The sequence below is a fragment of the Pseudopipra pipra genome, chromosome 5, assembly GCF_036250125.1.
Source record: "Pseudopipra pipra isolate bDixPip1 chromosome 5, bDixPip1.hap1, whole genome shotgun sequence".
NCBI lineage: Eukaryota > Metazoa > Chordata > Aves > Passeriformes > Pipridae > Pseudopipra > Pseudopipra pipra.
Genome location: NC_087553.1, coordinates 66,840,758 through 66,855,822, shown reverse-complemented (window position 1 = coordinate 66,855,822; position 15,065 = coordinate 66,840,758). Strand labels below are relative to the sequence as shown.

At 38.0% G+C, this 15,065-nt stretch overlaps 1 protein-coding gene across 2 annotated transcripts in view; it reads left to right on the top strand.

Moving 5' to 3' along the window:
* The window catches only part of SEMA3A (semaphorin 3A), a 325,143-nt gene that overhangs the window by 271,968 nt on the left and 38,110 nt on the right, over positions 1-15,065 (top strand). For both annotated transcript variants that reach the window (XM_064656446.1, XM_064656447.1), the window contains one exon: positions 14,771-14,913. In XM_064656446.1, coding sequence (XP_064512516.1) covers positions 14,771-14,913 — 143 coding nt within the window. The remainder of the gene's footprint in view (positions 1-14,770; positions 14,914-15,065) is intronic.

The window sequence follows — 15,065 nt, the reverse complement described above, 5'->3', positions numbered from 1 at the left end:
GGTGGCAGGATGCCAAAGACAAAGCTTCTGTGTTATAGGCCTTGCAAATTCAAGTTGGTTTCCCATGATCTCTGAGTTCTCTGTGAGAGCTCATCACAGCTCTGATGCTTGAAAAACAGTGACTTTTAGCTTCCAAATTGTGCCTCCTTTCTTGTTCACAAAAGTCACTAACCAGTTTTTCAGAAAAGTTAAGCAGAAATCTGTTTGTAGGAATCACACAGCAGAATACTAATTGATTTAAACAAAGCAGGAGCGGGTCTGTTACAGCCCTGTTCATTGGGATATGACATACATCCGAATTTTCTTTTTGCATTCTTGTGTAGGGTTTTTTTTTTCCCTTCTGCTCTAGCCATCAATTTAATGAGGGTTGACCCTGTCAATACCAATTTCCTCTTTTCGGGCCACCACGTTCAGAGTTTGGTGGGCATTCAATAGAGATTTACTGTTGACTGGGTAATTTGAGTTCATGTGTGTGGTGAAAAATTAGTGAGGAGAATTACCCAGAAAAGTGGATGCCATGACAATGCATGTCACCATGGTGTGACCAGCTCTGCTGACATAGGTTTCAAAAGCTCTCCCCCTGTGAAAATGGGGCCTGTTTGCAAATTAATTAGTTTCTGGCAGCAGCTTGATTGTTGACCCAAAGTTTGTAGAGTGGAAAAACAATCAGATTAGTGTGTTCAATATAAAGGCCCAGCGCGGCACTCGAGTGCAGTTTGCCAAACTGTTGAAACCGTGAATAGAGTGAAACAAATTCTTTTTTGAGAAACCAAGGCAAAGGTTAAGTGTGATGTGACTGGAGCACGCTGGCCACAGGGCGGTGGGGAAAGAAGTGGAGGTTTCAGCCACACAAAAATAGAGAGTGTTGAGCGAGTTGCATTGAATTTAATGAAATTCACAGCTTCAGACGCAAAAGTGTTTGGCAGTGTTTTAGTCTGTGTTAAAGGGAGAAATAAGATGGCTTTGTTGTAAGAAGTTTTCTTTGTGTGTCCATGTGGGACTCCAGGGACTGAGGCTCTAAAGGGTATTAGAGACACTTCCTGAGCCTCCACGCTGTTTCTAAGCACCTGCAGACTCTGAGGTTTGTACCAGTTCCTCCCATTCCCTGCCACACACTAACTCCCTTTATCTCTAATGATTCAATCCAAGCTTCCCATTCATCACCTCCAACATTTGGGCAGGATTCTTCTTTTAAATAGTGCTGGTGTTGGGACTCATGGGCAAATGCATTAGAAATCAACACTTGTGAATAGATGGACTGGCTAAAACTTGTTATCCAGGTAGTGAGACAAAAGATAGATACTAAAAAATGTAATAGGCCAGATCTTTAGCTGATAATACATGACAATGTCCCCAGTGCAGCCAAGATCTGATTTCTGCTCACCGCGGTGCTCAGCTCATTTCATTATTATGCTCCATTTTATTAATGGCTTTTTAAAAAAATTTCATTTTTTAATATATGTCACCTTTTGTCATCCATTTATGGCATTCACTGTTATTATGACCCTTATAATATTTCCTTTATATAAAACAATTCCTATGTATTTTTAAAAATATTATTTTCCCACTATGCCAAACAGAAAGAAAGGAAATTCCAACAAATGTGAGGGAGACCATGTTCATGGGAAGTTGAGGTATCTTCTCTTGAACCAATGTCTTAGCCCTGTTGGCCTGAATAAGAATGCCTGACAGACCCAGGGGAATGGGAGGACAGAGATGCTGAGCTGAAAATATGAAGGGCTCCACCACTGCGTAACTCCCACCCCATCAAGTCACTGAGATGCCCAGCATGCCCAGCAGAGTTAATGATGTGAGGATACAGACCCTTAATCTGTTCCCACCTCTTTCCCTCGTTCCATAAAATTACAGCTCCTAGCCTTCGACCTGTGCAAACTTTGTGATTTGTTCTTGCTAATGGGGCTGAGCCTGCCCCCTTTACACTAACATTCCTGAACCGTGAATTGCTTGTCCCAAAAGGCATTTAGTGTTGCTTGCAATTAACACAACTGATTACTCAAAGCCGGCACCTGAGGTGGCATGGAGCCATCTGGAAGCATAATTGGCTCCTTAGCTGGAGTAGCATCCACCTCACAGCAGAGTCTGTGATGACAGAATTATTAGTTCAAAGTAAGCCAGGTATTTGAATACCTGGTCTACACATTAAAACCTCCACTAGCACTAGACACAGATGAATTATTGCAGACTCAAAGCCTCCCTTTCTCTCTGTCTCTGTAACTTCCCTTCTCTTTGTTCATGAAATCACACATATTTCAACCTGAATGTTTGTAAGGCTGAGTAATTGCTTTTGTTCTTTGGGTTATTTAATTACAAATCTCAGTAGATGACAGGTCCTCTGCTCTAAAGGAAGACATCACATTTGCACAGTTACAGAATCCCAACACAAATGTGTGTGGCAAATCAGTGACTGCAGATTTATTCATGCCCTCTGGGACCTGCACTGCCTTTTCAGCTTAGCATGCAATATGATTTAAATTACAGCTTGTGCAGAGCTGCGCCTTGGGATTACACTCCATGTTTCCAACTGTTTATAGTTCAGTGAGCTTTAACCTCTGTGATTCTGAAAATTAAATAATGTCACGGCTGATATCAAACTGATGGCTGGTACTAGATTGTTAAATACTGTGTAGTATTAAAAACCTATTTTTACAACAAAAGTGGAAACATCAGTGTATTTAAAACATGGATGGCACATTCAGGTAGTTCAAGAGCACAATTCAAAAGTCACACTAGCAGAGAATAGCAAAGCTAATATTAAGCTCTGTTATCAAGGATATTATTTCAACTTCTGTATTTAGCAGAATTGTGGATGTGGACTTGACTAGAGCAGGACTGAGTTTAACACTAAGTAACACTGAACCTAAGTATTTTGTGATGAGGTAGACACAAAGAGTGGGTAAGATCAAGCAATGTAGATAGAGGATCTGTTGCAATTAAATGCAGATTTGTTAATTCCTTGCAGATTTTATAGTGTCATTATTTCTGAAATACTGTGGTATATCAAGTGTTACATCTTGAAGACCCTTTTGTGCTGTAACTGTGGACATCTTAATATTTCGCTTGCCATTCAGCAGAGGAGGAAAGGAAACACCTAATTAGAAAACTCTATTTTTAATATGGCATGTAATTTCCCATCAGATTACTTTTCACTATTTGCAAGGGTTTAATTGATGTAAAAACTTCTAGTGATTTTTCTTCATTTAGTTCTGCAAACCGATGTTTCTAGGACAGAAACTATTCCAGTCCCACTTGAGCCACTTCATCGTGTTCTTCCCCGGGCTCTTGTCAGGCAACACCCGCAAAACAAAAGGGTGAAAGCGATGTCACCACCAGCATCATTTAGCCCATAGAGCCTCATTCATGGCTGTGGTGTAAGGAAGGGAGAACAGGAAGAGAAAATGACAAATGGGAGAAACAAATGGATACTTACTTTTCACTTGTAAAGGCAGCATGTTTGACTAAATAACAGAGAAAATAAACAAAGAAGAATTCACAGAATTTCAGTTATCAGATATGACTGATAGATCACAGACACACAAAATGCTTGACAAATGGTTCTTCATTTGATGCCTTTAAATTTTGACAGTGCAATAGATCCTGAACTTTCCATTTTGGTGCATTGCTAAAGTGGTCCTTCTTTTTCTCCTTGATCTTTAGAGTGCCCTATACTACTTATCTCAGACTTCAATGTCTAGCTTTATGTATCAAAGTGGTGTCAAAAGTATCTCACCCCTTGCTATTCCACTGGATTTTCATTTCATTTTTTTCATGGCCAGTCTTCGCGAACGAAGATTTTGGGAAAGGTCATTACCCTTCCAGCCTGAGCAGTGGATTTTTTAGGTGAGACACGGTGTGCGCTGGCCTTTAAATCTGATTTTTTAAATGTGTAGATAAGTGCTTTTACATACCATACAGTAAAAAAAAAAAGACATAGTAAAGCAACATGGTAAGATATTTATGGTAACATCTAAGATTTGTCGAAGTATACAGGTAATCATCAGCTAATAGTTGATAGTCAGTAGCAGTAAATACCTCAGATGATAGTGTGCAGATAACACAGTATTACTGAAATGTGGTAACATTGCTTTTAAGAATCTCAATTTCAGTGTCAAATGATGCAGTGTTGTCCAAAAGACTGTTGAAAGTGACCCACCAAAATTGAACAGCAAGCTGATAAGCCTTTTAGCTCTTTTTCTCTCTGCTGTCAGGTCTGTATCACTGGTGATTATAGGCTGATTGTTTTATGTTAGGAAGGTGAGCTGTCTCGTAGTGTTAGGAGGGAAAATTATCTCTTTCAAAGACAATGATCAAATTGTAAATCTTTGAGACTACCATTTATTGTACAACATCCAGTAGAATTTGATGTTCCTGAGCACTTAGGACTGCCACAAACACACTGAGTAAATGGAGACAAAATATTCCCTTTCTGATTTACCTTTTTCAGGGATGGGCTGGCCTATGTTTTTATTAGATTCCTGGATTATGGAAAAGAGTATTTTTACCATATCTTTATATATATATATATAAATTTCATTTCCTCTTGGTAGGTTTTAAAGATTTCTGTTCAGGTAAGTGCAGCAAGATTTGTAGGAAGATTTTAGTAGAGAGTTTGGTATAAGCAGAAATAAGATAACCTTTCATGGAAGACTTTTTATATAGATGATCATTCAGAAAAAGCAGAAGAAAAGTTATTTTAAAGACAGGATTACATATTTTTCCCATTCACTCCCCAGCTCTTATGAAATAGTTGCAATCATTCGGTGATGATACGTTATCTATGAATGTGGCCACATATCTGAGGATTGGTGTTTATTGATTCCTTTATTGCCATGTGAGCAAAATTCAATATCTTTATAAGTAAGAAAAAGTGTTCCAGTGATGTCAGTGAGATTATTCATATTTCCTGAGCTCTATAATAACATTTGACACACTGTAAAATTTGGTATTCATGGGGCACAGCTTTCTTCACTTATCCACTCCTTTAGTCTCTATGTCCTATTCTCAGAAAAAAGCTCCATGAGAGAAAAAGGTGCAAAACCTTTCTATGAGATATTTTACATGGACTAGTGAGTCATCAACTTTTCCACAAGATTGTGTAAATGGGTTGTCATTATCAATACTCAGTTCTGCTCCATGTTTGACACACTGTCAGCTTTAATTTTTTTTTTTTGCCAGACTTTTTGGTAGAAAGCATTCTTAAAAAAAAATTCCAGCTTCCCATTTACTACAGGACCTGTATTTTTTACTGCATTTCTTTTTTTTATTACTTTTAAAATATTTTTGCTAAATTTTCTGCCAATTCCTCTCCCTGTTGTATATGTATCACAAGCAAGTGTGCTGCAAAGTCCTCCCTCAGTGCTTTTAGAAAACACAAAAATTTTGAGTCTGATACAATGTTGCCCCAAGAAACTTTTCATTCATAAGAGTCACAGAAATTACGTCAAATATTTCTGAAGTGCTGTTAGTGAATAAATTAAAAAAGGAGGTTTTGCTTGTATAGAGTTAAAATACAAACCAATTAAACAATGTTTGAGAAGAACAAGTTTCTGACAGAGCAGTGCAAAAGGTAATGTTGCAAGACTTTTCTGTCTGAAGCAACTGCCCAGTTTTCATCACACCTGTGCTATCAAATACTTTTGTTGCTTTTTTTAATGAACAGAACTAAGTTGCACATCAACGATAAACTGGTACATTAATTCAGTTGGGTAAAACCCTGTTAATACCTTATGTTGACTGAAGCTCAATTAAGTTGGAAACACATATTATACTCACATCACTACTGAAAGAGGTTGCCATAACTGATGCTATCACACTGAATACCTCAGCTTGTGCTGAGGGGTTTTGCTTCCTCTTACAGATGCCTTACTGCATTTTATGTTGCTGTGCTACACTGACAGATCAACTAAAACCAGTCATTCACCCTGCCCTTTTCTCAGTCTTTGCTGCCATTCCTCATTAATCTTGCTGTAATGGATTTTGTGTCAAGTTGCTTTACACTGGCTGTAAAAGTTCATTATGACAACAAAATCTTTCTCATAGTTTGACAAAATCATCTCAGTTTTGTAGCCAATTCTAAAGGATTTAACTAAGAAATTAAATTACAGGAGATTGGAAAGGTTAGGAAATTACTATGGGAGTGTACTCTGCTGGATGACTCCTGGGGACCTGGCATGGGCTGATGATTATTTCCAAATGAATTAACATCCTTCAGCAAGAGTTGAGACTATGGCAGAGTCCTGTCCAGTTTTTTGATGTGACATCAGGGAGGAGATTTTATTTTACAGCTACAAAACCCCTTTCACACACTTCAAATTGAACCTGGCAGTACAAAATTTGGAATTTTTCTTCCTGTTTTCAAAATAGATGGTTTTTGACACAAAGGCCATATTTGTTCGCTTTGTAGGCAGAAAAAAGTAATGTATCTGTGGACAAATGGTTCTGCTGGAGACAGGGTTGTACACTGCATAGATCTGACAGAGAAATGTTAGGAATTTAGGTTTCAGAAGACAAAGAGGAGGCTGAAGATGCACTTGTCAAGGCAGTGATGTTCAGTTCGGGGTTTCATGCTCTTGCCAATCATACTGCTGAGGGCTGTCCCACTTTACCTATTTAGCATTTTCCCACTGGAATATATTTGCCATGTTAATCCCCAGCTACCCCTCACACTCAGCCAGGTATTTGCCTCCTGCAATGTGCTGTGTCAGGAGCTTGTGAGGGTGTTGCTGCAGCTCTCTGTCTTCAGGACACCTTCTTGTACCCTCGAATTTCCAAGTGGCAAAGAGGAAGAATATTCCATCAAGACATAAACGCACATCTCTCAGCATTCTGAAAGGCCTGAGCAAATCACATTAGTGGAGAGGAACAGGTTTGGTTTCTGAGTTTTAGATCAACTACCACAAACTGCTTGGGCATCTCCAGGGACTTGTGCTCCACCTGTGAATCTTCAGAGCTTACACAAGGCAGGCCCACAGCATGGCTCTGCTTGCCAAAAGTCTGTAACACCCCAAATCAGAAACATCTTTTGTCTTCAGTGCCTCCACGCTCCAATTCCTCCCTTAATACATCACTTCTTTACATAAAGACTGTGATATTTAGTTCTTGTCACTCATCCAGAGCTCTAAAGACGTAGGTTACACAGTTAAGGCATAGGCTTTCTAGTGCTTTTATTTCCAAACATCAATGTCAAAAACTTCAGATAAATGACTGAGAGAGGAAGAAACAGGCTCTTAGCTGGAACTCTCATTAGCTTTTTCTGCAGTGAGGTTAAAAAATACAGAAAATTGAGATTAAAATATTCCTAAATGGAGACAATATGCTGCAAGCCTCACTCTCTGTTCTGTGTTGCCCAATTACTCTTTCTGAGGGACAAGTAAATCAGATTAAAATTAATTGTGTTGATAGATGTACAACAACCTTAAAACATAGTCAGTAATGAAAAAGAGGTGTTAATTTTGATTGTTGTTCTGTAAAGAGATAATAATCACCTCTTTTAAATTAAATAGGGTGGATAGATCATAAGCATGGTTTGTGAGAAATCTAATTCATGTTGAGCATTAAGCTATAATTTTACTGAACTTTGTATTCACTTTTCTTCACCGTATAATTAGTCTATACAGGGAATCAAAACTATTGTTGTCTCTTTAGAACAAAGGCTTCAGAAACTGATAATTGCATCAGAGATCAACATTTTCTTCCTTCTCTCTCCTGTGGGAGCTAAAATGTTATTCCCAAGAAATATTCATGCTGAATTATGCCTCTAAGGCAGAGGAAGAGAGAGATCTCAGGGTGGTGGCATTGTCTTGGCTGGTTGTCAGGAACTCATTTACACTACTTTAGAGGTGCTAAACACCCCAAAATGAGGTTGTGCTCCCTTGGAGGGCACCCACGGCTCAGTACCCAGCCTGGCCTTGCCAAGTTTTCACTTCTACTTGGTCTCCAGTTAGTGTGGAGCTTGTAAGCTTTAGGATGTTATTGATGCTCCCAATTACACTTGCCCTTCTTTGATTTTGCCCCAAATACAAATCAGTAGTTCCTTAAAAAAACCCATCATTTTAATAAGATTTATCATCAGTCACAATGAGAATGATCCATAGGTGACACTTAAGGTCAAAGCACTGAACAGACACAAGGACTAGACTCCTGTTGTTGTATTTGTAAGTGTAGTATTGAGATGTGGAAGATACTACCCGTGTAAAAGCATTGTGTGTCTTTTTTAATGCGTGTCTTTCTGCATGTTGTGTTGCTGCTGCATCCATGTGTTGAAATGACAGAACAGGGGTATGTTGTTACTACTTCTAATATCTTTCATCCTTGAAAATCTGTAATCTCTTTATGTCACCAGAAAAATTCACACAAGTCACCACTGAAACATAGCAGTTGGATTCTGCAGAGGAAGGGTTTTTTCCCTAATTCTGAAAAGAGTTTTGAATAAGATAAAATATTGAAATCACAAGAAGCCTTAGTTAAACCTTACACTTATTAGCCCATTTTATAATCTATGTCACCAAAATTGTGTTTTCTAATCTTTGAAAAATTAGTAAAAACAGAATATGACTTGTAAGGATAAACTAGCTGACATAACTAACACACTGATTAAACATCATCGTTCCTCAGCATCAGTCTGGCTTGACTCCAACCACTTGGTAAATATAATCAGTCTTTAAAACTCTTTCTGATGAGATTTTCCATTGCAAAATCAATGAGTGACCATAGGGCTCCTTACCTTGTAATAGCTGCTGACAGCTTGACCATGCATGGCCTGCATGCCACACATCCTCCTCTGCCTACCCATGAGTTTGAAAACAGCATCTTCAAATGACATCTCTACTCTGTGGTCTGTCCCTGGTACTACTTTCTGTGTTAGCATCTGACAGTAAGTTACCACAAAACCCTCATATTGCTCCATAAGAGCCACAAGTTATCCCCTGTTCAAAGAGCATTCCCACTTAGAGGATGTGGTCTGATGCCATCCACATTGCTGAGGAGCTTCACTCTAAGCAGTGAATCCATGAGAGCTCTGCCACATTTGCTTGAGTCAACAGCAGCAAGAGGGATGTGAAAGTTGAAGAATTTAAATGAAAGAACTGTGAAAGAACACCACTAAAAGCTTTGGTGTTTTGTAAACTACATTTGAGTGTGTAAAACCACAAACCAGCTTAGCTCTCTCATCACCACGTATTAACAGCTTTGTCCTCTGGTGACCTTGCAGAGTGTGCTGGTGGCAGGCAGCTCTGCTCTGCACATTTGTGACTGGTGCTGCAAGTCTCCTCTCTGTGGGTAGCAAGGCTTGCTGTGAGTGCAAGTCCAGATTTTCCAAGGGCATTGTTTGGCTCTCTGTGCTGGGTCTCAGTGGACGGGCACTGTACGTGATTATGAAGTCTTGAGTAGCTGTCTATTTTTGTTGTTGTTAAATTTTTAATTTCATCTTCTCTAGTCTTGTTTGTCTCCTCAGGGCCCCAGTCACCCTCCAGTTCTTTTCATTAAATTATAGCAATTGCAGTTTTACTGAGCATAAAATTTCCCTAGTTTCCTAGAATTTTCTTGCTGTGGCCTGATAAATTAGTCATTTTGACCGTAAATATACAATAATAGGGGCATCCAGTTCAAACTCTTTACAAAACATTTCCTGGGAGAACTGCCCTTTGGCTCCTGTCAAGTGATGAAGAGATGACCCCAGCTTCTGTTCCTTCAGCTTATTCAGTCTTGACAGCTAAAGGTAATTTCTGTGCCTTCAAGTTTATAGATCTTCATTAAAATGCTAATACAATTCGGTTAGAAAGCCAATTTCTGACTTTTATGGTTTCTTGCTCTTGGGGTGTTGTATGTATTTGTGAGGCTGTTGCTGCTAAAGAGTAACATTTGTAAAAGAACCAATGCAGATCGATTTTCCTTAGCTTTTTCTCCACCTGAAATGCTGAGACAAGCAAAACATGTTTCCATTACTTAACTAAGCAAACAATGGCATATAAATCATAGAGGCAGCTGGACCAAGGTGTCGTTTTCATAAAGAGCCAGATTTCTCACGAAGGACAGTTTAATGGGCTGCTGCCAGTGAAACGTCTGCAGAGCTGGTAATTGCAGGAGGGCACACAAAGTGGTGTTCAAAGGTGTCATGTGGGATCTGAGAAATATCCCCACAGCCAAGACAACTGGAAAAAGGAGACTGAAAAGGTGTGGGCTTTAATAATTTGCTTCTTGAGGCTGATTGTTTTAAATAAAAATCTAAGTTTTTATTTTTAGCTTGTTCATGTTGGCTGCGAGATCAGAGGAGTGTTTTTAGCTGTAATTTTATTTTGATCATGTTTATGCTGTGGCTTTGTTTCGCCTTTGATCATGCTTAAACATGTTTCAGAAATGTTTGTTTGATGTATGCTGTTTTCTAAAGCACTCTTCCACGTTGTCTGCTTGTTTTTTAAAAGCAATGAATCATTGCAAAATATTTGCCGTCAAATTATTTCTTAAATCCATTTTCTCAAAACAAGCTTTCTGGACTTTTAGCCAATGAGAGATTGTTTTCAAACAAGAAAGTGTTGAACTGCTGTAACACCATTTTTTAGGACTGCATGAATTGGAGACATTTTTAGGGTTGCAGAACGCTTGATAATTCATACACAGAATTTTGAAGTCATCCCATCTATACACGATAGCTGCAGTGCACTGACTTGCAACTGTTACTGGTGATTTTGGGTCAAAGTCCCACTTCCCATTCAGTAAAACTTCCTTGAAGTTCACTCCAGCATTTCTTTGGGGGGCTGTGTTGAAGGTATGAAATAGGTCAACCCTGACTGTATTATTTTAAACTTCCCATGGGGACCCCTTGATACTGAACCTGTTTAATTTTGCAGAGTAAGGCAGGGCAGTCTCAGTACTTGAGCATACACATTCATGGATGACATTCTTTCTCCTGCTGCCTGGGTGAACAATTAGGAGAGTCAAGAAAAAGTCCCTAATTCCCTCATCTGTGGATATCTCCTTTCCAATGCTCAAAGAAGAGCAATAAAAAAATGCAGTCCATAGGGAGGGCTGCGTTGCGTGACTGCTGGCCATCTGGCAGATTGATTCATCAGGACCCTAAACAGTCAGTAGTAAGCATGGTCTGCAGCCCTGGAGTTAAATGCAAGTGTGCATCAAGCCTCAGGCAAGTCAAACAGCTCCTCCACTAATGAAACAATAAAGAACACACTACAGATCAGTAGTTCACACCACCCACTTCTTAGGTTTATAACCCATGAAATCATGAACCACATTTCTTTCCCTCTCTCCGCGCATGATGTTGCTGATGTATCATGATGTTGCTTTTGTGACCATTACATCCATTCTGAACAGAAATTAATCTATTTCTATGTGCAACAGAATGTATGTAGCCTGTTCTTCCTTTACTTGTTTCACTGCATAGACATAAATCTGTTAGATGGAAGAGGGAAAAAAAAAACCAAACACCACCAGGTAGTAAGAGCAAGGGCCTTATTACATCAAGAACCACTCTTTTATTGACTAAAACGTATCGATTTAACTAGATGGAAAAAACAATCCAAAGTATGTGCAGTAAGAAGCATCAGTGTTGTTCAAGAAAAACTATTCCATGATGTACAGTGGGTGCATTCTAATGTGAGGCTGTGTGACCACTTTATTTTCAGGAATGTAGTTAGGATTATTAATCACTAAGTGAAAATCTGAATTCTCAGATGAGCGCAGGTAGGTGTATACAAAGCATACCCACGTGTGCTCATGCTATGGCATTAATTTTATCTGCCTTCCTCACAGTCCTCTCCTCTGCTACCCATCTGACAGGACCATTTGAAATACATATTTTCAGTTTATTCAACTATTTTTCTATCATTCTTGTATCAGCCCTGCTTTAATACTAAACTGTCTTACTGTTTCTAGGTTCACTTGCAAAACTATGAGAGGGAAAGAAAAGAATAATAATATGCTAACTGAGGGCAAGTTTATATAGCCTGTGATACATCAGCAATATTTTTGACTCAAATGGGACTCCCCACAGTATCTTCATAGGCCACTGTAAAGTTAGATTTTTGATGCGTGATATTATAGTGATTTATTTTAGAACTTGTTGCCTTGTGATTTACAAAACGCATTGTGCTAGAAACAAATCATTCAACCATTTGGGAATGTAATTAGGTTTTGGTCGAATGTGATTTTTTGCCATTTTTCTTTAAGACCTTAAGAATGTCAAAACAGCTTATTCAGACGAGGTTCACCAGATCCAGTAGCCCAGAACAGTGTCTACTAATGAGTATCCTCTTTCTCTGATGGATCCTTCACAGGCTGCAGTGCAGAAATTTTCAAGCTGTAGCCCTTGTTTCTTGAGATATAAGTCACGTGCAAAGCCCAAGTATATCATATATAAAGTACAGATATTTACCGTGGTACAATATAGTCTAGATATTATTGATCTTGGGTCTCCTGTCAGTGTAACTTTAAGGCTCTTAAATGCATGCTAGAAAGGAAAGAAGCACATTTAATAGCTTGCATTACTGGGGTTTGAGGTGGAAAGATTAAGCTGCTTACAGATTTTTCAGGTTTTCAGATGTCTAAAAATATTTATTTTAACAGACAATAGGTAGTAGACACAGTTCCACTGAGATCTGTTCTGTGGCCTGTGTTCGACATCTTCATAAATAACCTGAAAAAGAGGTTGAGTAGCAGGACGAGAATTTTTTTTTTTCACATGATACTAAGTTATCCAGCATAGTAAGACAAAGGAAGACTGTGAAGAATTACAAAAGGATATTATGCAACTGGGTAGCTAAGCAATAAATGACAAGTTAAATTATTCTTGATGAATGGTGCAGTGGTAAACCATGAGGAAAACATGCCTAGCTTCACATAGAAAAGAATGGTCTATGGGCAGAGCATCACCACATTCTGGGGTTATGGCACATAAAGTTCCATGACAATTTGAGATTGCTGCTTAGGAACTGTCAAATTTGTATTAAATATTAGGAATTAATAGAAAAAAACCCCAACAAATTCAACAAACACCACTGCTACAGCCCTTGTGTAAGAGTTCATTTACATCTCGAACATCTGGGGGTATTTCCAATACCAGATTTGAGAGGAACCAAATGAAGATATTAAGATCAATGTTCAAAACACAAAATCAGTACCAAATTTTAGTTCATTACATTGTGTAGGTGAGGAACAAATTCCAGAAGGACACTCTGAATGCTGTAAATTTGTGTGGGTTCAAGAAGAATCTGCACAGATAACTGGATGAAAACTTTGTTGAGAGTTACTAAGCATGCAGAAAGTAATGAACTCAGGGAATCAGCTACACTGAAAATAATTGGAAGAAGGTACTTTATTTTTGGATAGTGTTGTTTGTACTCACCGTATTCTTTCTTTGTCTTGCATAATTACTTCTGGAAAGTATTGGAGTTTATATATTGATCTAAGTAAACTTTGATGTAAACCAGTATGCTCATCTTTCTGTACTCATATATACACATACACTCATATATATGCACACACAGAGAATATATGTGAATATATACATACACACGCAAAATTATGCAATATGTACTCGTATAATAGAAACATCTAAAGTTGTATGTGCATATGTGTAAATATATCAAAATATGTTGCTTAAAAATACTGCCATCCTTAATAAAGCAAGGGGTTCCACAGGGCAGCCAGTGCAAACTGGCAAAACAAAGCAAAGTTCATTATTTCCATGACTGTATAGCAGTAAACATACACTGAAAAGATGTTAATACATGACACTAAAATAGCTTATAATTTCACATAGGGACAGGACTCTGAGTAGTTAAATATAGTTCACAGTTAATTATCCCAGCAGGATGTAGAGTGGTTATAAAACAGATTGGTAAATCTGTTGGATATGCCTTCTTTTTCCAAATATAGTGAAAGATACCAGCTGAAGTATCTCTGTAAAATACAACGATGAGCCAGATTCACCACTGGTATGAATTTACTGATAGGAATTCTATAAAATGCTTTCTCCCAAAACTTGTTTACAACATTTTTTTATGTAACCCATCAGTATGTCCACATTTTATGTATTTTCATTTGTTCCTGAATCTTTTTTACCACCAAATAATGTTGTCAGTCTAATTGTCAAGAAATAAGACGTATTTATAAAAAAACCCTCAAACTTTACAAAAATGACAAGACAAAGTATTTCAACAATCTGAATAAAAATTCAAAAATACATTTCTCTTCTGGGAAGAAGACAAAAATTTGGGGATTAGTGGTATCATGTGGAAGTAGACAATATCAATGAAAATTTATTTTTTAACTTAGCTTTTTGAGAGTAATGAATTAATGCCTTTTTAGATGTAAGATAATTTATCTATTCATTTTTATTGCTAAAATGAGGAATATTACATTTGTCTCAATAATTCTTTCATTTTACTTGCAACATATACAAAAAGGTTATTAACCTATGTCGAATCATACAGAGAAACAAGAAAAATATCAGTAATAAATACATGGAATTAGGAAGCCATGTTGTAATGGTATGCATTGCACTTGTAAAGAAATTCCATGAATGTTTAATTGCTCTAATAATAAAATTAACATCTGTTTATTAGATATCTGTAGCAAGTACCTCTCTGGATTAAAGCCAAGAGGAATGTAAACATAGAAATATTTGCCATGTGATGCTATAATTGATTCCTGGGAAGCAAAATGACAGTTCATTGATATAAGGAAGACAAGTGATTCAGTTCATGGAGTAGTAACATGGACGACGGCATTGTCTTCTCAGATCCCAGATTTATCAGTGCTCACCTGATACCAGAGAGCGACAATCCAGAAGATGACAAAATCTATTTCTTCTTCCGTGAAAATGCAATTGATGGAGAGCACACTGGGAAAGCCACTCATGCCAGAATAGGGCAGATCTGCAAGGTAGGATGATGAGTCCTTCGTGTGGGAGTGAATGCACTTGCAGCATGCTTTGCAAGCGGTTTTAGAAATTACATTTTCTAGACTGTGAACCATGCAGTATTAACATTGGCACTGTACTAAAGCAGGGATCATCCCAAGTGAAATATAGTTAG